General features: G+C 41.2%; 2 protein-coding genes across 2 annotated transcripts in view; one reads left to right on the top strand and one right to left on the bottom strand.

Moving 5' to 3' along the window:
* Positions 1-26213, bottom strand: part of LOC112557332 (transmembrane channel-like protein 3) — a 40133-nt gene that overhangs the window by 2404 nt on the left and 11516 nt on the right. Inside the window, exons 2-18 of the mRNA XM_025227128.1 lie at positions 11095-11230; positions 10180-10330; positions 9932-10054; positions 9639-9708; positions 9265-9331; positions 8998-9104; positions 8698-8745; positions 7763-7896; positions 7232-7382; positions 6470-6519; positions 5863-6013; positions 5393-5502; positions 3889-3979; positions 2129-2275; positions 1388-1662; positions 853-1008; positions 162-240 (exon numbers count right to left, since the gene is read on the bottom strand). Of these exons, the coding sequence (XP_025082913.1) occupies positions 162-240; positions 853-1008; positions 1388-1662; positions 2129-2275; positions 3889-3979; positions 5393-5502; positions 5863-6013; positions 6470-6519; positions 7232-7382; positions 7763-7896; positions 8698-8745; positions 8998-9104; positions 9265-9331; positions 9639-9708; positions 9932-10054; positions 10180-10330; positions 11095-11230 (2046 nt within the window). The remainder of the gene's footprint in view (positions 1-161; positions 241-852; positions 1009-1387; positions 1663-2128; positions 2276-3888; positions 3980-5392; positions 5503-5862; positions 6014-6469; positions 6520-7231; positions 7383-7762; positions 7897-8697; positions 8746-8997; positions 9105-9264; positions 9332-9638; positions 9709-9931; positions 10055-10179; positions 10331-11094; positions 11231-26213) is intronic.
* On the top strand, positions 16012-25067 carry LOC112557333. The gene is made up of 2 exons (XM_025227129.1): positions 16012-16353; positions 22701-25067. The coding sequence occupies exon 2, from the start codon at positions 22784-22786 to the stop codon at positions 23528-23530; it is 747 nt and encodes a 248-aa protein (XP_025082914.1). The 5' UTR covers positions 16012-16353; positions 22701-22783; the 3' UTR covers positions 23531-25067.

Here is a 26213-nt window from a genome sequence, read left to right as displayed (position 1 = left end):
TAACACCAATGACATTATCTATGACGGTGGTCATAAGCAAGGCATGAAAGAGAGAAAGAATGTAAATGAGTGGCTGGGCAGGAGGTAAAACTTCAGCTAAAATTTTTAATTTTTAGTGACATTGTGCTCCCTGCAGGGAAAGCTGTCCTGACATAACTTACGAATTTGAGCTGATCACGCAAGTTTCTTATCACTCTTCTGTAGGAGGAAGATTTGGCTTTGAAGTACAGGACCCCCAACCTTGACGCAACACAAAGCAGGTAATGAGCAAGAAAAATTTCTTTTAAAGAGCATGTTATTGATATTTATTGTATAGAGTTAGTACTGATGTACACAACTTTGTTTTGTACAGTTAATTTAAGACTGTGTACCCCGCACAATGACTGTCCTCTGACGGAGGATAATGTGTGATACTTCATTTCGCTGAATTACCGTGTCTGATAGATGGCAAGTAGTGTGCACTGTATTCTCGTTCTTGTGCCGACACACCACTCATCTCCCTTCCCACACATAGACAATAGAAATACTCATATACATACTCGGCGCACACATAAGAATACGCTTTAAAGGCAAGACACTTTTTCTCTTCCTTCGTTCGCTATTCGTCTGTCCACAGTGCCCTTTTCTGTTTCACATTTTCTCTAAATATCAACATGTTTTACAGCATCATTTAATGCCCCTTAAGGTGTTACACTAATCATCACTGAATGAAACGTATGTGAAGAGGTTAAAAGAAAAAAAAATAATTACGATAAGAAAGAACACGAATGCAACTCGAGACGAGCACTTAACAGAAGCTTAAGGTAGGAAACGCAATGCAAAGCATACCAGTACTCAGAAGCTCATACTCACAAGAGCAACAGAATAACCGGAACCACAATGGCGGGCGTGGAGACGTACAGCACAGCGTCACGCAGCCACGAGGGCATGTCACCCACCCGTGACGTCATTACGGTGTACACTTGACTCTCTCCCATGAAAGGCCCACAGCGTTCAGAGGGAGGAAGCCTGTTAAATGGAACTAAACCATATGTCCAGTGGGATTGAACATCCTATCTATCTTTCAAGCAAAAATTGTTGTTCACTTTAAAATCAGTGTTATGGTAATGTTAACCAGACAATAATTTTAAATATATAATAATTTGGGACATGGATAATATGCGATAAATAGAAGATACATATTTCTTCATGTGCAGTTAAGCACCTCACACACCATTCAAATGTTGAAATAGAAACAGTTATATCTAGGAGAAAAGGATTACAAAGAATTTTTGTTTGTTTACGCCCCTGTTGGTAAGGGAGGGACAGAGCCATGAATGAATGTTTGTACTGAGTGAAGTAAGAAGAAAGAGAACGAGTGCTAAATATACTATAAACACTGACTTACTCAATAATGGCATACGCCATGACGAAGAGACAGACAAAAAAATTAATCAGCAGAATGAACATGAAGAAATTTCCTGAGCGCGAAGCCCGGAACATCTGCTTGGGAGGTACGTTGCACAGACGTGCCGTGACGTAGCGGAAGTAGAAGATGATGACCAGCTTGAGAAAGCCGACGCCTGCTAAAAGCGGCGAGAAGAAAAGCCCAAGCCACACGAGTGATTGCGCGTATATAAGGTCAAGAACTTCGGATGACACGGTGAACTCACGGTAACCAAGCTACAATCAATAGGAAAACATAGCATTACCTCTTGTCATTACTGTGCTAAAAGCAACAGAATTATCTGGTGAGAAATCGAAGGATTTTGTTGCTGTGGCTGTTTGGATTTTGTTATTTTATTTCTTTATAATTTGTTTTTGTTCTCCTGCGTATGTCTACTGTGCTTTTCGCTTTTCAAGTCATGTCCTAAACAAAACCATCACTATTTTGTCGGTCAAACTAAGCATAGGGATGTTTTTTTCGGGAAAGACGAGACATGCTTTGTCAGTATATTAAAGCATAGCTATCGAGGGTATCACTTTCATCAAATTTACCTCATCACAAACAACTCAAGCAAATGTTTGACGACATAAATTTTAAAGACATGACAGATTATCTCCAATGTTGTACCTTTATCATCATTCTTATCATTATCGTCGTTGTCGTCCCCCACTGTCATCGTCATTGTCGTCGTCACCATCTTACCCATGTGAAAAAGCCACAAGTGACAGCGATAGCCCTGGTGACGTCAACGAGAAGTCCAGCGAGGAGGATGAGGCCCAGGTCGATGAACACGACCATGAGGACGTCTTCACCCACGTCGTTCTCCCAGCAGCAGAAGGCGCACGAGCTCTTTGAGCAAGCGAGAGAAAGAAACAGCAGTGTAGCAAATTATTTATGTTCAAAAGGCAGGCGAAAGGTTTGAAAAGTTGTTACTCTTGACTGGGAAAAAACACTATCCACCTCACTGAAATCGAACAATAAGAGCAGAATTAATTATTTCTTTGATCATTTATTCACGATTTTCTCTTAGAAGCCTGCATTTAGCCCGTCACTAGTACGGATTAAAGAGACCGGCGACACTGTGGTAGAGGACATGTTTCCATAGCGACAGTAGCGGAGGGAACGTGTTTTCGATTCGTGTTGGCTTAGATGAGATTTCCCAGCCGTCATTCAAGTACAGACGATGCATCCGGAGGCCCGTCAAGATTTCTGTCTTAACATTCATCGTGTGTATCATAGATTAGGGGGTAGCGGTGGGTGAGATGGTGGAGAGAAAGAGGTGTGTGTGTGAGGCGCGCGCGCATGTGTTTTTTGACGAGATCCTGTTCAATGGTTCAGCCCAGTTTGTTATTGCCAGCTGCTATCCAATCTGTGCTCGTGCACAGAGTTGCATTGAAGATGATTTTCTAGAAGGATTAATGCTGAGGTTGTTTTGGTTGACAATGAAGCTATTTTTAATGTTAATCGTGATTGTAATTTTGGTTGCAGCTTCTGCACCTGATCCTGTAATCCCTCACTGATATTGTTGTAGCATCAACAGAGAGTCAACCTGGAAATGTATGTCTGGAAGGCAGCGCCAGCTGCTGGTCCTGCAATCTCTCATGTTGTTGTGACCGTTGGCCCTGTCGTCCCTCCATGCAGCGCCCTTTAAGATCAGCAACGCGGCGACGTCACAATGATGCCGATCTACAGCTGCCGTGCTTCCATCCCCCCCTGTGCCTCACCCCTATCCCCAGCTCCATTCCACTCCGTGTTCCTCGACGAACTCGTTTAGACGCAGGAAACCCCCCACAGGCAGGAGTAGATGGATTGTACTGCTGACCGCTGCGTCTGAGATATTGATCTTGTCTAGCAGTCGTTGCCCTCGCTTCCCCATCCTCATCCTCCCTCCATCCTCTCCTTCTATATTATAAAGTCAGAATTATAGATTTTCTCTCTTTTTTTTTTTTTTTTTTTTTTGACAAACACTAGCTTCTGCAGCCGAAGCGATATGACTGGGAATCTGATGTAGTGGTACTTTATCCTCGCCAAGCGATGCTCAAGGGAGCGAAGACCGCTTGGGTGTGCTTGTAAATAAGACCAAGAGATCGCTCAACTTTCGATGCATACGCACAGGAAACTTTGCATCTGTTAGCTTGTGCTTAGCTGAGGCTAGTTTTTGCGGTCACTTCTTCAGCTAAAATATAGGTAAAATAAGACATTGGAGCATGCTGCACTCCTCCCCAGTGGCAGAGCTGGGGATTATATGTAAATTATGTCTTTTGTGGACCTTTGTGGCATCAGGGTTTTGACCTCTTTCTTTCTAATGTTGACTGCTCCTTTCTCAAGGATGGAAGAAGGGGGAATAATCAGTAAGATTTATGGAAATATTATTAGTTCTGAGCTTAATTAATTGAGTGACAGAAACTTTACACGCAGTGGCCTTTTGATATCTTTAATAATATTATTATCATGGACCTTACCGAATTATTGTTGTTGCGGATGCAATCGGTAGACACATCGTAGATGGAGAGAAGAAAGATGACTAAGGATGCCAAGTAAAACAACGCCGTTCTGGAGATAGATAAGTTAAACAAATGGACGTCAGATCACAGGAAGCTACGAAGAAGCACGCTACTTTATTGATAATGCATTGACAAAAAATTAATTGAGATCCTTTCCAGCAAGCATACGAGAAGATTAACGGCTTGAAAACGCCTGTTATCTCAGTTGTCACTATTTGGCACGAGATAATACCCACAAGGGCATGGGAGTGACCGCGCGAATGTACATATATCATACTTCTGGAAGAGGTCTCTCTAGTGGCGGATTTGGACAATACCAAGAAATTCTGTTTGTGTGTGTGTGAGAGAGAGAGAGACTGATGTAGTAAGTAGCCACGCTTTGAGCATCTTCTAAACATAACCATAATAAAACAAACACTTTCTCATCAGGTGATATTCTCTTACGATTTATCCTATTTTCTTGATTTCCCTTATGTTCAGTTGTTTTCGTACTCAATCGTTCAAGCTTCATAAGAAAAATATATTCAACTAGATATTTATATACACATTATACAGTTATATATGTTCGTGTGTGTAAACAAATTAATCATTTATTTCAATAAACATTACAATCTAGATTTCTGTACAACCTATTTACACACAACTGACTTTTAAAAAGAACTGTAACTCAGACTTTGATATCTTTTCAAGTCCTCTTGGAGAAACTATTTCTCAAGCTCTCTCCTCTGCGCCTTCCTTTCCTCCGCACTCTCCATGCCTATCCATCACACACCACGCACAATCAGCGGGCTCACACACACAAGCACACACAAATATTCTCTCTTTCATGAAAGATTCACTGGGTATTACCACACTCATTTAACACCACTCCACCGCTGTATCAAACCTTGTGTTCCCTCTCCTAAATCGTTCAAATGCCCCTCATGCAGTTCATCAACAATATTTTTCTTAAAGCCTGTTTCTGGAACTTTCTGTCCGATTATCTCCGGTTCCCTAATTCCTCCCCCTTTTTTTATTTCTTTCCCCATATAACTTCGGCCCACGTCATTGCCTCATTTGTTGTCACGGGCCACTTTCAATGTCAGTCCAACATTCATGATCAGCAGCCACGGCACTCGTAAAAAACTTTCCCCTTTCTGTCTTGCCATCTTGCCTTCTTTGGCAGAAACGCCGTGAAACATCCCGAAGTATTCTCGAAACACCTAGCTGTCCTTGAGGACCTTGTTAATATAAAGATATAAAAGTCCTCACGTTCCTTGACTGTTGTTTCTATTTTGTCTATGTCCACAATCTTTGCTATTCTGTTGTTGTTTTTGAGCGATGGTATTGGTTGTCAGGCTGGTTTATATGAGCTGACCATCATATAAAAGGACAGTGGAGACTACAATTAGAAGCTATTGCAATAGAAATCCTGAGGCTTCTTCTGTGTAGAAAATTTGTTTAAGCTCGAATTCTTGCTTACCTGGCCAAGTTTAGCTTGACCTCTGTCCGAGGATGCCATTTCTCCAGGCGAACCACTTGCTCCAGCAAGAGGGGCACCAGCAGCTTGAGCGCAGACATAAGCAGAGGTAAGCTGAAAACAAGGTCAACAGGAGCATCCCTTGACACTCTTCGTAGAGAGGAAATAATTATATAATTTTCTATTTATGAAAAATTGAAATACTTCTACAGAGCAAGTAGCACTGATATACACCATGCAGTAAATACTTAAAGCTGATGCACCCACCCTTCATATCTTCAGTGGGTAGAGGACTGGTATTGTTAGTCATGGGTTGAGAACTCGATCCTCATTGAGAGGTATGGGAGGATGGGAGGAGGAGAGGAGAGGAGTAGTAGTTGTTGTTGTTGTTTTTAGGAGAGGGGTCTTGTTTTTTATGAGTTGAAGTCGATTGTCTTGTTTTAGGAAGCAACCCACACGGACTAGTGACTGACCTTGTAGGTGGCCAGTGTCCTGTTGATGACGTCAGGCAGATAGAGATCCGGATCTGGACTAGCAGCCACGACGTAGATGAGATAGCCGCTGACCGCTAGCATGACCAGTACCAGGATGTTGACCAGCACGCGCACAGTAGCCAGTCTCAGTCTGCACGTCAATTGAGAGCATCTCTCACGTTACCAACACCTTTCCTTTTGTATGTTGATATATATTCACAAATCAACGTAGTTCTATGTGCGTGGATGCGTGCGTGCGTGCGTGTTTTAGGCGCACATGCATGTGAATGAAAAAGCGAGAAAACATGGGGATTTTTTTGGTCTTTACATTTTCTAACTTTCAGAAAAAAGCCTATTTAATCTGAGAACATTTTTGCTTCACTATTTCGGATGTCGTTTTTCCAAGAAAGTAGAAGACCTCACTGGCAGGTGGCTCAGGGTGATGGAAAGCTCTTTTAATCTATAGTAGCGGTAGTAGTAGAAGTAATCGTTTTGGCCACATTCAGGTGTTGCCTCTCCTACAAGACATTTTTTCACAAGGACATTTTGTAAAATCTTCAAACGATTCACAATGGTTATGACATGTAACGTAGTTATGTGAACTTACGCCTGACGGAAGTAGCCTCTCTGCTTTAAATGATCATCGCGTATCCTCTCCTGAAGACAACATCAAACCCAAGTCAATGCCTTTTTGATTTGTCATTTCTGTATGCCACACACACACTCTCTCTTAGCCCAGGCAATTCTAGTAAGCTAAAAAAATCAGCTGAAGGTTAGACAGAACCTATGGTAGAACCAGGATGCAGGAGAGGGGGCAATGTGGGCAGCCGTCTACTCATAAAAGATACTGAGGAGGCAAGAATATCTTTTTGCCTCCCCTTCCCCAGGCCCAATTCTTGAGATGTGATTCTTCTCAAAGTACACAAAAAAGATAGAAGAGCTTAGAAAGAAAAAAAATGAAAATTTTGTTATTTACTACGAGTAACATGATAAGCAAAATGCTATGCTTTTTTTACATCTAGCCCTCGATTTAAAAAAACAAAGGCATGAAACCAAAAAAAGATGGAGGAGATTTTGTAACCTGCCAAATATGATTAATATGAGTATAAAATTTATCCTATTCTAAATATCAAAAAATTTCTTGTCATTGCGATAACCGGGTTTTTTTTTTTAAAAATGAGTTTTGCTTCTTGTTGTGTTGCCCTGAAAGCTTGAAAGCAGCGTATATATATATTGTAATGTGCGAGTACCAATGTCGTTCACTCTACCGTCATGAAGGAGTTCAACCCCCTACCCCCAAAACCGAGCATCTTCCTACACCCCTGGGAAAAAAATCGTTTGCCAATGTTCTGCAGAATTAATACCATACTTTTGTGTCAGTAACAATAGCGGTGGTGTGAAGTGATGCGCCATCTGGCTTTGTTAAAGTGTAGTCCCAGGAGGAGAACAACCTCCAGCAGTAAGGAAACTCGTCCCTGCTCGTCTCGGCTTGTTTACTTCTGGTGTAGCGGATATACATGCTGCACAGGATCAGAAATTTGCTAGATCATCTGAAAATTTTCCCAGAAAGCTTGAAGCGTCTTTCGGACATAATTCTGTGAAATATGTATAGCTAGTTGTCACTGTTCGTATACTCTCCAAGTTAAAACTTAAAGTATCCAGTTTTCTTTTTTTTCAGATTTGGAGATTTTGAATTAAAGGCTTTCTAAGCCAAAAAATATTGTCGAATATTTCTTTAAAATAATATATAATAATTTTTTTTACTCATATTAAAAACTAAAAAGGTCTTGACGAAAGACACAAGATCTCCAGTTTCCATTTTCCTTCTAGACGTTATTACAAAGCCTTGACGATAAAGGTACTGAGGAGATGACATGAAAGACAAATGAAAGAATAATACCTCCCAACGAGGGCTAGAAAGCAAACAGCGTTGACAACGAGCCAGGTGATAAAGTAGGCCAACGGACGGTCGTACTCGCCCCACACGGTGTTGCTGTAGGCACCGTAAAACATCACGCTTGTTGACAGCACACCCTACCACAAACATCAAAAGATAGAAGTGGACGGAACACACACACATACTCACACACACACACACGCACACATACACACAGCACGCACGCACACAATTTTTCACAAAGCTGGTCTGCGATATTCCAGGCGGGAAGAGTCAGCCCAAGAGCAATAAACACCAAGATACAAGCAATTCCAACGACAACCACTACAGCCAAATTGTACTGTAGCTCTGGGGCTTGCTGTCAGTAGAATTATCGCCAACAGCAAAAACGCAGCAACGGCAACAAGAACAAGTCAGGTACTAGTGCCGCTAGTATGTTGCTAGGGCTTAGCAGTAAGTTCCGACCCGCCATTGTTTAGCTGCGGTAGATACTGGCGAGTATAGGCAAAGATAATAGCAAATAACAAAAAGTTATTTATTATGTGTGGAAATCTAGATATTTGTACGCACATTCATATGCGGGTGCTTGACACATAAGATTGGACAGTGAGGCTGAAGGATGGTAGGCAGGTCAGGAGGTCATGATAATGGTAGGGAAAGATGGATGAATGGATGGGCAGATGCTCATCTATGAGAAGTATGTGTGAGAGTTCGCATGCGTTTCTTTTATAAAAACAAGAGCTCTCTGAGCACATATTCACGTATCAAGTTTGCTTTTGAAGATGTCTTTTCCCGCAATATAAATGATCTTATCTGTAAAGCACTTGAATGAATAGCAGTTCTATATAAAGTTTTATATTGCATATCAATATAAAGTTTTATATTGCAGGCTCGTTCAGTAAATACAAAGAAGAAACTGATGGCTCCTCCTGACTTACAAAATCTCCTTCAAGTCTCCTCGGAGCCGCGTCTTCACCGGAAATAATCTGTTTTGACAAAAGATACAACGAACTAGAAACCAGTTAATTTAACCTGCGCAAACTTGCAATGTCTGTGCATCAGATAATAACCCTTCAAGTCTGGCAATGTCAACATTAGGGTAATTCTTGTTGCTTTCTCACTCTTATCATCTTTCTCTCTGCACAGGTATGATTATGCAACAAGAAAACAAATCCCTCAAAGTTCTGTAGACTTATGGTCATGGTGGTGCAAAACACAAATAAGGTAAAGGTATTTACCTGGGGTAGGGTGACAAAGGCCAGGACGACGACAAGAAGAAAAAAATCCATGTAGACTAAGTACCGCAGGAACACAAAATAAGATGCAACATGACTTCCAAAGTAAGCTGTACAAAAATAAAGCGCAATCTAGTTAAATTTTAAAAGCATTTTTCCAAAAGTTTTACTATTTTATCCTATCCTTACTCTACTATTTAGTTCATTGTTAACTACTTGGGCTGCTTTGAACATAGATTTTATCTTTTTATTTCCAACAGAAACACGTACCTGATATTTTGGTGATTTGCTCCTTCCACAAACCGTCTCTTATTGGTATATGAAGTCTGTGCTTTTTCTGAAGAAAAAGAAGACATGTTACAGAGTAGATGTGGTAAAAGTAAAAAAATAAGAAAGAATGAAAAGGGCATGATTTTAAAACAAAAGGAAAGGTAACATAAAAAAAAAAAACAAAAGATAGAGGGAAAGAAAGACTAAAAATGAAGCCAAAAGATAGCTGTTCTCACACACCAGAAAAGAGAGAAAAAGACTAGGAGCAATGAAAGCGAGTCAGAAACACAAGGCAGGAAGCAGTAAGCCACAGACATAAGACAAGGACCTGGGCAGCCCGGGGCATTAAAGGAGAATATAAAGAGACACATCACCTTTTTAGTTCGATTGGGATTTCGGGAGGAATCTGCCGCAGTGGTCCCATCTAAACTCTCTCTTAGATAGCTAAAAAAGAGTCGTAGAATCAGTATGGCGATACAATAAGTTCAGTTTATAAACCCTAATTGCGAACTTAAGGTACTGTAATTAAAATACTGTAATTACATCGACAGGATTCCAGTATAAACAGATTATAAAGCCATCATAACGAAGGATGACAGCAACTATTTTTCACTTCGCCAAATTGCATCCTCCATAATAATCATGTTGTGATAACAATAATGCATACCATGAGAGGCTTATTTTCTGCCTGATATCGATTGGCTGTTCTCTGAGAGTGTCGAGGACATTTCTGTGCACCTCTTCCCGACTCTCGGCGTCAAGGCGACGAATATGGCTTGGCCAGTCCAGGCTTCAGTTAACCAGTGGAGGAAACAATTATAAATTAAATGTAAGTTGTTTTTATAACAAAAGCTGTATAAGTAATAATAACAGCAACACCATGATGATGATGATGATGATGATGATGTCGCCTACCTTCCATAAATGTGTGCAAATTTCAGTCTAAACACAATTTCCGGTCCACTTAGTTTATCTCTAAAGTTTTCTGTGTCCACAACAGCGCTCTCGCTCTCGTTCATGTGGACTTCATCTTCATCGTCTTTCTCTACATCAGTTGCCACCGATTCTGAAAAAAAATTATCTTCTACATTAAAAGAAAATACGGAAAGGAAAAAAAATGAACACCCGCTTTGTGTCTTTGTCCAAAACAGTAAAAAAAAAAGTACAAACAAATTTTACATCAAAGATTTATGTCATACGATCAGGGGATATCATTCAGTGGAGTCGTAATGAAACCAATTTTACTGTGTTTAGTATTTCCAACTGAGTTGTTTTAAAACATACTGATCCTATAAGATATCTGTATCAGCAGACCAGAAGATAGTTGATACTCTACCGAGGACAATTTACATTGTGATTACACGCTTGTTGATCTCCCTTGCCCAGGCAGTATCTTCTACAGTTACAGTTGTTTGAGTAGAGAGAATGTTATTTGTTTTTAGGATAACACTGTAATTTTCTTAGCTTGTTTAGGAATGTTATAGATTCCACAGTGTTTCTTTGTTCCTGCTCTGTAGTCAATGTTTCTTCAGAAATTTCTGGAACATCAGTCTGTTGTATTGATCTTGTCTTTATTTCTCACAATCAAATCCGAAAGCTAACATTCTATTTACGAATGTATAAGATGCTTACGTTAAACTGGACTTTGATAATCGCTGCCATCTCTAAACATTGTTATTGTAACCAATAAAAAAAAAAACTCTGAAGGAAGCGTTAAAATCGCCAGAGGAAAGCAGATCTGTTAAATGACATCACCAACAAGCTACAGACAATGATATGTTTCCACAGAGAAATGAACCAGCACTAAAGCAACTTAAAATATTTGGCTACTTGCTTCTTCTGTGGTTTGGGCCTCTTCTTCAAGCCACAGACCCTGGTTATCGAACGAACTGTACTGCTGATGGCGCTGTGGGACAGCACTTTGTAGAGCGGATGGCAACAGTGAGTTTCTCTCAGACTCGGCCATCTGGGAGACAGAGCAAGCATTTATACAATACTTTAGCATGGACATAATACATACACGAGTACATACACATGCACGTCGATACATATATACTCCCATACATCCATACAGCTATATATAAATATGGACGGCCATGCATTCATTAAATTCATACATTCATAACACACACACACACACATATGCAAAGATACACGAATGCGCGTGCATTCATACATTCTCTCTATTTTATATATATATACTCAAAAAATTACACTCGAGAGTTTCGATTCTCATCATACACACTTATCTGAACAATGCTCACCTCTAAACTATTGACTTCTGCTCACCCTTGACAAATTCCAAATTGAAAAATTAGCTGGGCACACTTTCTGCTACACCATTTTGAATTACTAAAACTGACACACACTTCTAATCTCACATAACTTTCTCGCTCTCTGATGTAGTCATCAGGTGAATTCGAACACTGGAGCCTGTCACAAAAACATTACTTGTATTGACCCTGCGCTTTATCTTATCTCACGGGTTTAAGATATCGTATCATCTCAACACCGTAGCCTAAACACACAGAACACCCTACGATGACTACTGAGTACAGTCAACGATTTCAGTAAAGATTAATGTGAAAGTGTGTGCTTATAGGAAGGAGAGATGATTAGTAAAATGGAGAATTCACAGAGCACATTTGCGGAGAACCTATTTAAGAAATGATCAGTTAATTGCGTCTACTTCTTTTTCTATCATCTCTTTCTATTCTAAATCATTTTTTTTTTCATTCACCATATTCCCCCACACACACACACACACTCGAGCGCGCACATACATAGTTTGCGCTCTTTTCCGATTAACATACTTGCATCCTGAAAGTCAGGTCGGCTCAGCGAGCCAAAGCGGATCAATAATCCCGGGGGCAGTGAGGCGTGCAAGATAGGGAAACACTATTGTAACCAACGGATCCCATTACAAGTCGTCTAGGTCCGTCTGCTTGTGTGTCTGTCACTCTATCCTCCTGCCTGCGAGTCTGTATGTAAGATTGCACCTCTTTCTGTTTCGCTAGTACAATGTGCGCATGTGTGAAAAAAAAATAGTTGTTTGTGGTTCAGCTTCCACACCACTGGTGTAAACTTTTAAAGGCTGAATAGTAGTCTAATCCCATATTCAAAAGCATGCGACGGTTTCATCCCTCATCGTCTCCCCCACTCCATCTCTTTGTCCCCGCTGACACACGGTAACACCACCATTTGCTTTGTACAACAGAAGTCTGACAAGGGCGCCTCCTAACTGTTCTATAGCTACATCTTTTCTGTCCTTGTTAGATCGACACATCAAAAGAACCAGCGGCTGCTCCCAAAGGAGTGAAGAGAGTCATTTCCCCTTGGAGATGTTTTTGTGATGCTGGCAGGATACAAAGCAAGAGTAACGTATCTTTAACAGAAAGATATCACCCCAAGCACTGCGTTTCATAAGAAACAAAAGCTACAAACATAATAAAGCAAATAATACCAAAGCAAACTAAACAAAAATATTAAAATAAAAATAATCCTTGATAAAGGCAGAGATCGCTTTCCTGAGTAGTCACAAAAGGCCGATCGGAGTGGTACATCTGTACAAAGGGCGAAGAGCTTCGATCCGAGCGGACTTTTATAGAGCCTCATCTTTGTCCTTTCTTTGCGCCGTCTGCTCAATCTGTGCGGAACATGAGACGGGAGAAGTCCTGCTCGCATTGATGGCAGCTCTCTTCTTCTTCCTTTTATGGTCATGCTGCCGTAGAGTGCAAATTTCCCTGTGTGGGCGAAATGTTTTGTCCTCTCACTTACGCAAGAGAGGCTGCAGCTGTCTGATCAGACGTAGTCTGCACATCCACATCATCATCAGCAGCAGCATGCACACTACAAGAGAAGGTGATTAGGGGGCAAAAATATCCCACTCCGTTAGCACAATTTAAGGTATTTATTTCATACTTTTCTTGATAATGTTAAAGTCAATGGTTAAAAGCCCATTTAGGAATTTGGTTTACCAAGGCCCTAAGGAGAGAAGCTGGACAGAGGGATGCCCGGTAGTGTAGTGTTTGAAACGCTCGCTTGTCACCACTGCAGCGAGAGGCTCTGGTTCAGATTTTGTCCTGGGACGCTCTATATATCTGACACTTATTTGCAGAGCTGGTCGTTGGAGATTCTCCCCGGGTACCCCGGCTTCCTCACCCATCCCCTACCCACATAGTACAAAACCAACTCTAGGGAAAACACTTTCCTATCTAACCAGTCAACCAGCCAAGCGGGATAACGTCTGAAGCAAAACGTGTCGCTCGATATTGGATAACTGTGAGATATGAAGCGAGCAGCACCCCTGGATGCTGGTTAGAGAGCAGAGAAAATATGGTACCCGAGTTACACTGCATAGCCAGACAACACTTACAGCATAGTCCCGGAGTTGTTTCCTTTGTCCCGCTTCATACAGTCGGCCCCCAAACGCTCACTGGCTTGATTCTGTCTCCTAGAAACCCAGATAAGTTCCTGTTTCAACATGGCAGACAATGGTGGAAGAGTGGAAACAGTTCAGGCACGTTACCGTTGGCAGCCAGTGACGTGACCTGTACAACTACGTCAGTGATGTACACGACTAGACGTACAGTCGTAACCCCATCAAAGTTCTCGCGTGCTTTGTTACTGTGAACATAACAGCAAACATTAACCGTGCTGCCATTGTCTGAAAGCGATCCGAGAAGGCTCTGGTTTGAAGACTGTCGATCGTTAGTGTGTTACATCACAACAGGACTGTCTTGCACGTTACAAGGCCTAGTGAACGTGGAGCCGATGAGCTAAAAATAAACTAAATCACTGTAATCATTGCAGCTGATCCTTCTCCTTCCTTACCCGACCAGAAAAATGATTAAATTGCCATCGGATGGATGCACCAATGAAACCAGTGGGGAAAAAATCAAACGATTCCTCCTTTTGTTTTGTTGGTAACCCATAACTTTCCAGGAAGATAATTGTCTGAAAGCAAATAAATCGAAATTAGCTTTGATGACTGGACCATACTGATAAATCAGCACAGGAGGTTGTCAGGTTGTCAACCTAAGCTACTGACTGCGTTTATCTTTCATGTGCAGAGTTTCTAAATGTTAGCGGGTACTGGCGAAGTGAGTAAACATGGGTAGGGGCTTCTGTACTAAGCTTGTTGACATACAAGTCATATGCACTCTTCTACTCTTTCTTTCTTTTCTTCTTCTTCTCTCTCCCCCTCTTATATATAATGATATGTATCAGGTATATTGCTGGAAACCACTGAAATTGTTTTGGAAGATGCATGCAATTTACAAAATTATGGTAAGATCGTTTTTAATACGCAGGAATCGATTTAAACAGGCAGCTTCAAGAAATCGACATCGTGAAACAAAACAAAAATAAATAAATAATTTCGTAAAGAACCTTAGATGATTAACCAAATTTTCCCGGTTTAGTTAAAAAAGGGGGGGAGACACATTTGCTATGCATGAATGCATGCGTAAAGAAAAGGTTGTCCTATGTAAATGCCAGAACTCTTTTAGTCTCATCACGTTTGTCGCTCTTCAAGTAAACACATGCTGATAATATTTGCATTACTTGATACCGTTTCATTGACCCAGACAACGTGACATGTCTCTCTTTTTCAAGATTTATCCCGATGGTTCCATTTCATGATTTTCGTGATGATTTGTGAAATTCCCTCTGAATATAAATCTTGCAGTCGAGGAAGAAATGTATTCACAATCCTGTGCAACGTTCGGCATTGTCGCTGGAAATCGTTGACAGCAAGGGCGAGAGAGAAGGGATGTTTTTTTTTATTTAAAATGATTTATGAGCTCCATTACTTTAAAGATTACGCATATCGATTTATCAAGACTCGTGCACATCCAGCCATACCACACAGAGACCGTTACTGGGGAGAGAGGATGTTATGGATTAGCGTGTGCGATGTTCTTGTCGGATTCGTGAACTGATCCCGCAAAAAAATATGTGTGTTTGTTTGTGTGTGTGTGGTCAGAGAGAGAGAGACCAAAAGGTAGGCAGACCAGAGAAAAACACATGTGAAAACACATTGCTCTAGATGTTCACAAAACCTGCATTTAAATCGACAGACACCAAACTCCTTTAAACCAAGATATGCTGTTTTCGAGGGTGCGTCTTTAAATCTTCAAACCTTTTAATTTGCGAACTTACGCGCAACATATTTCCTTGGTCATTTGAGATTAAATATCCATCCTCCTCAAAACGACACTCCACGACATACGTATGGAAAAAAGGCAACAGCGCACGAGTTTAATGCCAACTTTGAGATTAGAGGAAGAATGGAGGGCAAGATATGCAGATTCAGGAGGAATAAAAAATGGAGAAGTGATCAGGGTTCCTCAGTGTTCGGGAGAATAGTGTCCGCAATCGTCCTCCCTTCATATGCACGAGAGCCAGTTTAGCGTGCGTGCACGCGCAAAAGTGAACCAAGCTACCGAATCCATTCATCGGGACATTCCACATGTGCCACGCAAAGAAAAAGCAAGTCGGAGCAGGGGGAGTCAGGGTGGGAGTGAAAGAGCAGCCTTCAAAGCTCGAGTTAAAAGCTCAGCATTACACATCCAAGCGAACGTGCATTTTCCTTTTCAGTCGAGCCTAAAAAGACATTGAAACCACTTTGTTAAATTAATCACACCCTACCCCCAGCACCCCACTTCTACAACCTTCATGTCTTCCTCTCACTCTCATTCCCTCTCTCGCTCGCTAGCTCAACGCTGAGGCAAGTGTGCAAGCATGCACGAGAGACATGGCATCGAGCGCTCGGCGTGCTTCACCGCCTGTTGTCTCCACGCTGCGCGTGCGTCATGGCTGCATCGCGCGTGGCCGCCGCAAGTCGCTCCTCATCGCAGTCCGTACTGCAGTTGCCGTCTGCCGCCTGTGGCGGGTAAGTTCCTTCAAATTTCTCCGTCGTGTCTCATCGACAACCTGTTGAGACATTTGATTTCGAAACTCGGACGTGGACCTGGAAGCATGCAACGGCCTGCGGCGACATGATCTGCCTCGTGCGTCCTGCCAGCAGGCCAGGCTTCTAGCAGCGTGCCAGCGGACTGGGAAGGGCTGCAGAAGAGGCTCCACTGGGTGAGTGTTTCAAACAGAGTGCTGTGGTTTTTCGCTGAAACTCCAGCGAAGATCATGTTAATTATGAGTAAGAAATTCTCTTTCCCTCCCCGTTCTCTTCCTGCCTCGCTCCTTCAACTCTTCTGTGAATATCCCCCGCCCTCTCTCACTCTGTACTTGCGCGTGCTTGTGTGATGGCATTCCTGTGGGCAACAGCTGTTTCTACATTGTTGCAAGTGCTTTCTCTAGTTTAGCTGCTTCATCTTGCTCCATTTGTTTACTTGTCGACAGCTACACAAGACTGTACTGTTTCCTCCGGTTTAACACCTTTATCTTGCGGCATGGATGCTAGTACCAGACTTTTTCATCTTGTTCTGTTACACGTTGGTAACTGTATAAGACTTAACTGACTTACTGATTCATTTTAAGCCTCATTTACGTGGTCGGTAATTGAAACTGATTTACCTGCTTCAACTTTTTTTTTATTTGTACATCTTGTCGGTAGCTAGGCAAGACTCTCTAGCTTTAATTTCATCTTGTGCTATGTTGTATCTCGTAACTAAACTCCTCTGATTGCTTCATCGTGTTCCATTTGATTGCCTTCCTAGTAACAATATAACAATGTGAACTGCTTTGATTTCTTTCTTGTTGTACATTCCTCGGTAGCTATAAAAGGCTCTGTACAACGCCTCTAATTTGACTGTTTCATCCTGTGACCCGAGGCGAGAGCAGTGCGGAGGGTGCGTTGTAACGCGAGAGCTACCAGATGGTTGGGAAGCTATCAGCGCCAGGCCAAATTTAGTGCCAAGAAAACAAACAGTGCACTCGGTTGTTAGGGAGACCAAAGTTATGATGTGCTACAAACAAAAGTGATTAGGTGTTTCGTGAGAAGCATCATCTGCCGGATTCCCTTTCTTTAGGACAGTAAATGTTTGTTTGAATGTAAATGTGATGTCCGATCTGAGTGTTCAAAGGTCTTCAAGTGTCATTTAAAACCCGACTGAAAAGCTCCACAGCAAATCCAGTTTCTATTTTACCATTTAATCTCAAACGAACCTTAAAAAATCACAACCACGATTGAAAATCTTGTGCACGGGGACTATGCAGACTGTATCATCCTTTCCAGGAAGGGCAATAGTTTAAATAACTCACTAAACGCTAGGAACTACAGTGGGGGTGGGTTCACATAGTACATCAATGCACGGTTAAATAGAAAAAAACATCGATGACCACATTCCCATACAAACATGTGCACGCAGTCCGTTGTAATTAGGTAAGTGGGCACGAACAACCACGTGCACGTGCCAATAGCAGACTGATCAAATAATGACAAATTAGTCTTGTTATTTCTGTCACAACGGCTTTACTTCACCCTTTAAGCTGAAATAAACAAAAAACCTCCAGCATTGATGTAAACAAGAAAGAAAAAAATAATTGACGATCAATAGTTTGCCGGGATCACTTAGCAAAGGAGTGTATTTCAGACAACGCTTTACATTTTAAACACGTGTGGGGTGACGGGGTGGGGAGGATGGAAAGGGAGGTAGAAAACCACCCGCCATCACCTCTGGAACACACGCTATCGCTCCAAACGTCGGTGGTGGTCGTTGTGGTAGAAAAGGTCAGGCAAAAATTGATTGGCCGCCGCAGTGTGCACTACCATTAGGTGGACGTGCTGTTGCTGCTGTCGTAGCAGCTCGCCAGATGGCGCTGCACAAGACGGACAGCTGCTATGGACATGAGATACACCGCCCGCCCTACCTGGCCGTCCACATCAATTACCGACCTTGCGGCACCGATTCCAGCATGAGGCTTGATGGTGGAGGCCAGTCCCGATGATTTACAAAGTCGCAAATTGAGACGGAAGTCATGGCTTCCGTACTGCTGCAGCTCAATCTAGATGAAATGAACTCACGTGAGGCAAACATCCCTTATAGGAATAGTTCGAGGCCAACAAAGTGTGCTTATTTATATTTGTAAAAACATATTTGTGAAGAAGAAATATTTTACTTTAGCTAGTCTTTCAGCTACACACTTTTCATGCACACACACAGAGGGTGATGATGAGTTAAACGGACACATCTACCTGATAACGATTTGAAAATAATAATGACAATGACGACGACTTTTATATACATGTAGCGCCTTTCTTCAGCATCAGCCAAACTCGTATATACATATAGGCAGGCGAGCACACTTTTCAGAGCAGGCATCAAATGCGCAATAGAAGCATGAACACACACAAACATGCAGAAACAGTGCACACCAAAATATAAATGAAATTGAGAGAGCGCTTTACCAACCATCAAAGGTAGGCGCAAGGCACTTCCCTCCCTCCCAAAAAAAACCTCACAAAACACACAGACATAGGAACAATCATGGATGCTGGCCAGAATACAGAGACCCATTTGTGCCCCTTGTACTGTAACCATTGATGCGAAGAAGGTGAATGCCATCAACACAGATTACTGGTACGTGTGTTACCAACCTGTTAGCAACCATCGTCCTTATTACCAACCATGGACAGAAGGCAGTTGCAACGTAGATGGGGGCCAAGTAAATAGCAGGTAGTTGTGGTTTGTAGAGCTGCGAACATTAGTCAGGCGTCACCCATGGTGCAGTAATTGCCTGATTAGCCAGGTGTCAAACACAGTCTAGTAATTGCAAGTAATTAACAAGTAGACCAGCCGACAGACTAAGGCTCTGAACATAATTACAAGCAATGTCTTGTGATGTTGCTTCCACTCATCATGAAAAATGTTATACACGTGTTTAAAATGTTTTGTACAATTCTTTTTCTCTTATTTTGAAGCAGTCCTAACACCAGTTTAAATACTACAGATAATACACGAGGTAACGATGGCTTGTTCTGCATTTTAGCAAAGCTAATAACTAGTAGCGATGTCTTTCTTCTTGAGTAAACGATAAAAGATATTAAAAAACCTCGGTTTGTGAGCTCTACAAATCACCTCAATAGTTTGTAATGCAACATCCTAAATGTTTATAGAAAGGACTGAAAAGACTGCGAGATCTGAGGCAGGTGTTCTGGTGTGGGTGTTACCCGACTGTTTCCTCTTTATCTCTCCACTCCTCCTTCCTCTCTACTTTCTCTGTTTTTCAGCTAAACACACAAACATTATCATATTCGCATTTACGACATATAGAGAAACAGCACAGCTGATCATGATAACTAGACTAACATGGGAAAAGGTGTTGCTAGAGACAGAATCTACAGAAGCTCAAATTAGCCTCATTATCTCTCATTGGCGCTACATGAGGTCATCCAGGTCCCTCAACTCGGCCTCGTTGACTTGACATTGATTGGAGCTACACAAGGCATTCGCACCTCACCGTCTCTCAGACATCGTCCAAGTGCCAGGCAAGAAGTCGAAATTGAATGGGCTTCATGTCTCAAATCTCCTGAAAGCAAATCGATATCACGCATTGACCATTGGTTAAGACCATCACGTGATCGTCAGTGCGTTCTGGAAACCACCCTGCAGTCGAACTGTTGCAGCTTCGTACAGCAGCGTCACTGCAACTTTCCATATAGCTGTGTTGCTGTTGAACTGTCTAGATCGTTTGGAAAATATATTTTTTTTGCACGTGTTTTGTATCTGAAAGGATACTGCGAAGATGTTTAAGGGGTTTTACCAGAATTCGTTCAAGTAATCCTACTTTTTTTATGTTTTTTTAATTACTTACATTTTGTTTCAATGAAACGCTACTGTTTACTGTCAGATGCACATATTCTGAGACTATAGTGGGTGAAAATATTTCATGTACGGTATCTAGCAAGGGTGTAGATAAAAGGATGACAATATTTGTATGATAAGATATCTTTGAAAAGAGCAACACATAGATCGTTTTACTGCACAGCAATGATGGCCATTTCTGTCTGTACAAAAGTAAGCATGGGTGCATACAATAAATTATTATAAATTGGACATGAAGCCTTCACAGGGTTTACCAACCTACTATAACAGAAAATGGTTGAGATTTGTCCCATTGCAAAATGATTTTATTTTGTTAGTAAGGCTTTCTTTTATTAATATGAAAACACTCCACCTACGACGAGAGAATCTTTGTGCAGCTCCAGTTCTAGATATTGCTGCACTCGACAGATTGGCCTCGTCATGTACATGGTATACCGGGGACTGAAGTAAAGAGGTTTAACCCGTCCAACATGCACTAAGAAGCGTTCGCTCATTTGTAGCGCGCAGCACGCTGATTGCCTACACTTAACTTTTATGTCCTCTCGCAGTTACAGCCCCTAGTATGCTCACCCTTTCTCAAGAGCGAGCACTCTCACATAGAGAAATTACCTCATTAGATGCAAAGTTCCTGCCAGTCACACCAATGTCCCCGCGCCGGTCGCTGGACAGGTCTAGCCCTGAAGACAGTGCGGTTCGTGAATAATTGAGGCTTCAAAGGTGGCTCAGACAGACAGTTGGCTGAATGACTCAGTCCCTAACGGTTCTCACAGCTACACCTTCAGTGTCATTTTTCCAGCAAAATTTCAGCAACATGTTCCATTACACAACAACATGATTTTAGCTGTACTTTATTCCTCGACAGAAGACCATATAATCACGAAAGCTCGTGTTTACGCAGAACTCTTTGTCCTTCTGATGGTAGAAGCATTGGTCAACTTTACTAGAGTGCTACATTTCCGAGAGTACTTGTGGCTAGTTCTAAAGATTTGTGCTTCGGTGACATAAAAACACTCATAATTCCAAATGTGAATCAACTTCATAATCTAGAGAACACCAGATGACATTAGTGATATCAATTTATTTGATATAGTAAAGTTAGACAGAGATAGCCAACAGAGCTGTCAAAAGATGCTAATTGTCATTTACTAGCTGCTGAATGTGCCACAGCTCTGAGTAGCTAGCTGAACAGCTTACATGCACTTTCCAGCAAATGAACAGACAGAAGCAGTTTAAAAAACATAAGAAAGTAAAGAGAAACCAGACATAAAGAAGAGTTGGACTTAGGTACCAAAATAGCTGCAGAAAAAAGGAATGAATGCCGACAGGCATTTAAAAATAATTTCTTGTGGTTCTACACATATGGCGTCAGTTAGGTTTGTTTTGGTTGGACTTACCATATCTTGTGTGTATGTGTAAGTGTGCATGCTCACTCGCAGACATGTTAGTAATCAAGTAATGAAAAAAACGTCGGCGACATTTCTTCACTATTGATGCTCATTTCTTGCTTGCAATCAATGAATCTCTTGTTGCAAGAAACAGCTTAGAATGGTAGACAATAAACTGCTCCCCAAAACAGAAATGTCCAAAACATCTTTAGAAGAGATCGTGCATTCTTTTAAGTTAGGTACGATGACTGAAACAAATTACAGCAGTAGTTTATTTTATTCATTTTTATAGCGACTTTCAATGAGACCTTCACGACAACCAAGAGGACATCGATCGGCTTCTAAAAAGCAAGCAATGTGTTAAAATGATCAAGAAGTTGCACTATCTTCGTCTCTTTTTTAAAAAAATTAAATTTACATTTCACCTTTCCCTAAACCACCGTCTCTTCCCTCCTCCAATTTCATCCAAATCTCTCGCTCCGGCAGAGAATATATTTTTGCAGACATGTATCCAAGCCATACATATACAGCCTTCTTCTCGTATAATGCACAGATCCCTTTCGAAGCAGTGATCTCAAGTAACACTGACATCCTGAAAATTATTTTTTGTGGGCCCCTCTTAAAATTCCGCACACAGCCGTTAATTTAGCGTTTGCCAGCGTAAAAAAATGTCTTCCCTCGGCTCGAAGCTGAAAGGGAGAGAAAGTTCAAGCAGCCTCTTCTCATGATGGATTTGTTTTTCAGCTTCCCCCTAAAACCCTCTAATCAAAGAGTACTCTAAGGCTTGAATGGCTTGCTGTGTGGCAAAAGGACACCTTTGTGTGCAAAACTTCTACTGAAAATCAAGAAACTAAGGAACTGGTATTCCTTGGTAATTAAGAAAGAAAGATTTAAAGTGAAACCATAATCTAGGGGGCATATGAGTAGCAAACATGCATCGTATCTAAGGTGTGATATGGGAAGACCCTGTCTTATGCTTTCTTTATTCTTACCGTACCAAAAGTACAAAGAATGAAAACACTAGTCAGGCCTGCTGACTTATCTCGTAACTTAATATCACAATTATATATTTAATGTCTTTTAACCATTAATTGTAAAACTGATGCCACAACTATAGCTGCTGACTATACATGTAGATTTGTCAATGATTTGTCTCAATTACTGAATCCATTTCTATGCAGAATGTTATGAGTCTTTTGCATATCTGACTATACTTATTCATCCTTGTGTATAATGCCACTAATTCTATGCTTCTCTCTTTTCACAGAAAGCAGGAGGAGGGAGTAGTCTTCAAGATTCGCCATCATCGTCGTCCTAATTCAGGTCGCTGTTGAATCTTTAACCATCATCATGCTGCCTTGGCTGTTTAGTGAAATGAAGGACAAGTGTAGCCTGATATACTATACCCTGTCGTTCGTGTTCTGTACCGTATCCTGCACAGATGTCAACCCCGTAATAACACTGCAGAAAAAGGATATTCTGCCGCTGCACGTGCGGAGCCGGAACCTGCACTACACGGCCGCAGATCCTCTGTTCTACTCACAAACCTACTCGGACCGCGTCAGCATCTTTCTTGTACAGAGCGACACCTCATGGCTGGACATCAAGTGGCAGTTCGACAACTCTTCTCTTGATGGAGCCTCGGACATACCAATCGTGTCACAGGCGACCTGCGATTTGCCCAATGGTCGGATCGTGTCGGACTTTTTCAACGGCACACGCAACCGCTTCCGGTTCTCGCACTTGATGTCCGACACGGAGTACACAGTGTGCGTGGTCGTGACGGAGGGAACGCACGTGGAAACCGTCAAAAGGATGTACTCCAAGTGCACCTACTTTCGGACCATTCCACTGATGAGACCGGACAGTGTGGTTGGACTCGTCCTCACCCTCGGGTACTTAATAGGAATGAGCGCTTTTGGGTATGTAGCCTGGAAATGTCGGATGTACAAAGTTACTGCCACGCGCACAAAGCAAGAGGACGGTCTGGAGCTCACCTCCCGCTCCAACGGAGAAAGGTTGTCAGATATCGAGGAACGTGTTTACCTTAATTCGTTTCAGCCTTCGTCGAGTTATAAAACGCAAGAATTCATTTGAAAAAATCAGGCTTGACGAAACCTATAAGATACAGGATATATTTATGACACGAAGAAATCAAAAACCTGAAACAAGATTTTAGGACAACACACTTCACACTATCCATAGCTATTTGAGCTGTTTGAGCAAAAAAAAAAAAAATAATAATAATTAAACAATTTCAACTCGTTTCTAAAATAACATGCAACTCATGATCTGATCTGATGCCTTACAAAGCCTGTAATAAGGTTTCAAGAGATGTGTGACATGGAGCATTGTAAGCCTCGTCTTAGGAGAAGTATAATATGCATCGTATAAAGATGGGAAATGTACAGATATAAATGAAAACGAAACTTGAAATATTGTGATAGGTTACATAAGTAATAAGAAAATATAATCAAAATCCTAAATGTGACCACCACTAAACAAAGGTAGTTTCCCAGTTTCCAAGTTCAATGGTGCTACAGGTCACTGTAATTTCAAGACATTTGAAATGGACCTATTGGACGCATCGCTATGAAGAAATGCTCTTTTCTGGTATAATAAATAGAAATAATAAAAGTAAGAAATCATATGGAGTGTGAGCAAGAATAAAAAATAACCCAGAATTTAACGGCTTCCAGGCAATCTTTTATAAACCCTATCGCTGTCCTCTCTCGGACGGATAAACACACACACGCACACACGCACGCACGCGCGTACACACGCATAATTTACAGATTAAAACAGAATTTAGTAATCAGCTGATAAGAAGCTGAACATTTCCTGAAACTTAAGCTGTGTACAAATACTGAAAGCCATCTATCCAAATTATACAATTTATTCATCTAAATGTCGTACTATCTTTTGCTCCGTTACAAGGTGAGATGATATAAAAAGTGCAATAGTTATTTAATTTTCTCTTATTCAACTGTGATGTAGGTTCTTATGTTAGCACTAATAATTTTATGCTTTAGGTTAGCTTTCTTTATCACACTGTTTCTTGCAGATCGGACCTATGCAAATATTGTAAGAACTAATATATTGTTTTTGCTGCAACTACTATGTTTTGCGCTCACCCAACTCCTCGAGTATACTTCACGTACGTGATTGGTTCTGAACTGAACTGAATCTAAGCACTGAGAAAATTGTCCGTTGAAAAGACCATAAAGGAGGAAATAAGTGAAAATGTGAAGAACCGCTCTAAGCACAGGATGGTTTGCAATGTGGACTGACATTACATCTTACAGAAAGATTTGTACAGCGGTGTGCAGAAACAGGAATATCACATATGAGAATCTTCTAGATATTGCCTGCCTGCTTGGACATTTGATGTTATTTAAGAATAGATACAGATATTGGCGAAATATTTACAGAATTGATATAAATCACCGAGTGTAGTAAAGCGCCCTCGTCCTTCCATAAATTATCCCGCCGATTACTTTGTAGTTGATAAGTGTTTGTCGTGCCAGTTGTTTTTCTGTGTGAATACATGTTCTACGTAGATAATTGTCATCATCACGACAGTTTTAAATCGTATAATATGGTCATGTTATTAAAAGTGCATATTATGTTGTCACTGGGAGACAACTAAGTTTCTGATGTTGCTGTTTGAGGAGGATGCGAAAGAAGAGGAGGATGCTTTTACGTTATATTACATCCTTAATTTAGATGTTGCTTAGTTACATTCAAGTTTGTGTGTGCTGTATTTTTCTGTTGTGACTTGTACCAATGACCATTTCTAATTGACTAAACTATTGCAGAAACTGACAGGTTTCTCAAATCGACTAAACTATGAAAATCTAAACAAGACAGAAACTGATGTTTTAAATGGAGACAACGCTGGGGTGACACACCACGATGCCATTTCCGCAACTCTCTGGAAAACAGCCGACTTCCTTTTAACTATAAGTCCAGCCAATGATTTTCGTGAAAACGATTGTCTGTGATGTTTCTTAGCAAATTAAATATCTCTATAAACTACTCATGAACTGGGATCTCTTTTCACCCACTTCCTCCTCTCGTGTGTTAAAAATATGTTAGGTGTCTGAAAGATAGTCTTAGCCGTTATGTTAGCGACGAAAAAAACTATTCATCTATTTGGGAAGAGAAAAGGCATCCAAAGAAAGTGGTTGAATAATAGATCGGGGGATTTAATACTATTACTACTACTTCTAATAATAATAATAATAATACATGTATTTATGTCAAAGTACTTGCATAAATCTACGTGAAGGGACATAACCTATACCTCTAGGGATAGTTCCTTCCCTTTACCTAGTAGGCTCATCCAGTGTCTGCTCTCTGTGTGTGTAAAGGTTGGGTTGTTGCGAAAGGCCCGAAACACTGAATCATTCATTTATTAAGGCCCCCTTCTCTCCACTCTCTCTACCTCAGGCAGATAACTAAGGCCGTTGCCATGGTCGAGTAACGGGAGTCCTACGCATTTATTCACATTTATTCTATGTTTAATTTTCAATATATTCTTTCTCTGGATAAGCTAATGTGCTCTCTCTCTCCAACACGAGCGAACAGATATAATTACAAAATCCTAAGTATCCATTCATTTCCTCATTATTGTGTTCTCTGGCTCACAACATGCGTGCTTTCTCCTCACTCACTCCCATGTCAGTCAAGGACAGAGCAGTTTATGGTTGACTTTGAGGCGCTCTTAATAGAAGTCACTGGGATCTGTTTAGGTGTTAAGAAGTCCGACAACTACATA

The sequence above is a fragment of the Pomacea canaliculata genome, linkage group LG2, assembly GCF_003073045.1.
Source record: "Pomacea canaliculata isolate SZHN2017 linkage group LG2, ASM307304v1, whole genome shotgun sequence".
In the NCBI taxonomy this organism is placed as follows: domain Eukaryota; kingdom Metazoa; phylum Mollusca; class Gastropoda; order Architaenioglossa; family Ampullariidae; genus Pomacea; species Pomacea canaliculata.
Note: the sequence above shows the minus strand (reverse complement) of the source record. Positions and strands in the feature narration are given on the sequence as shown.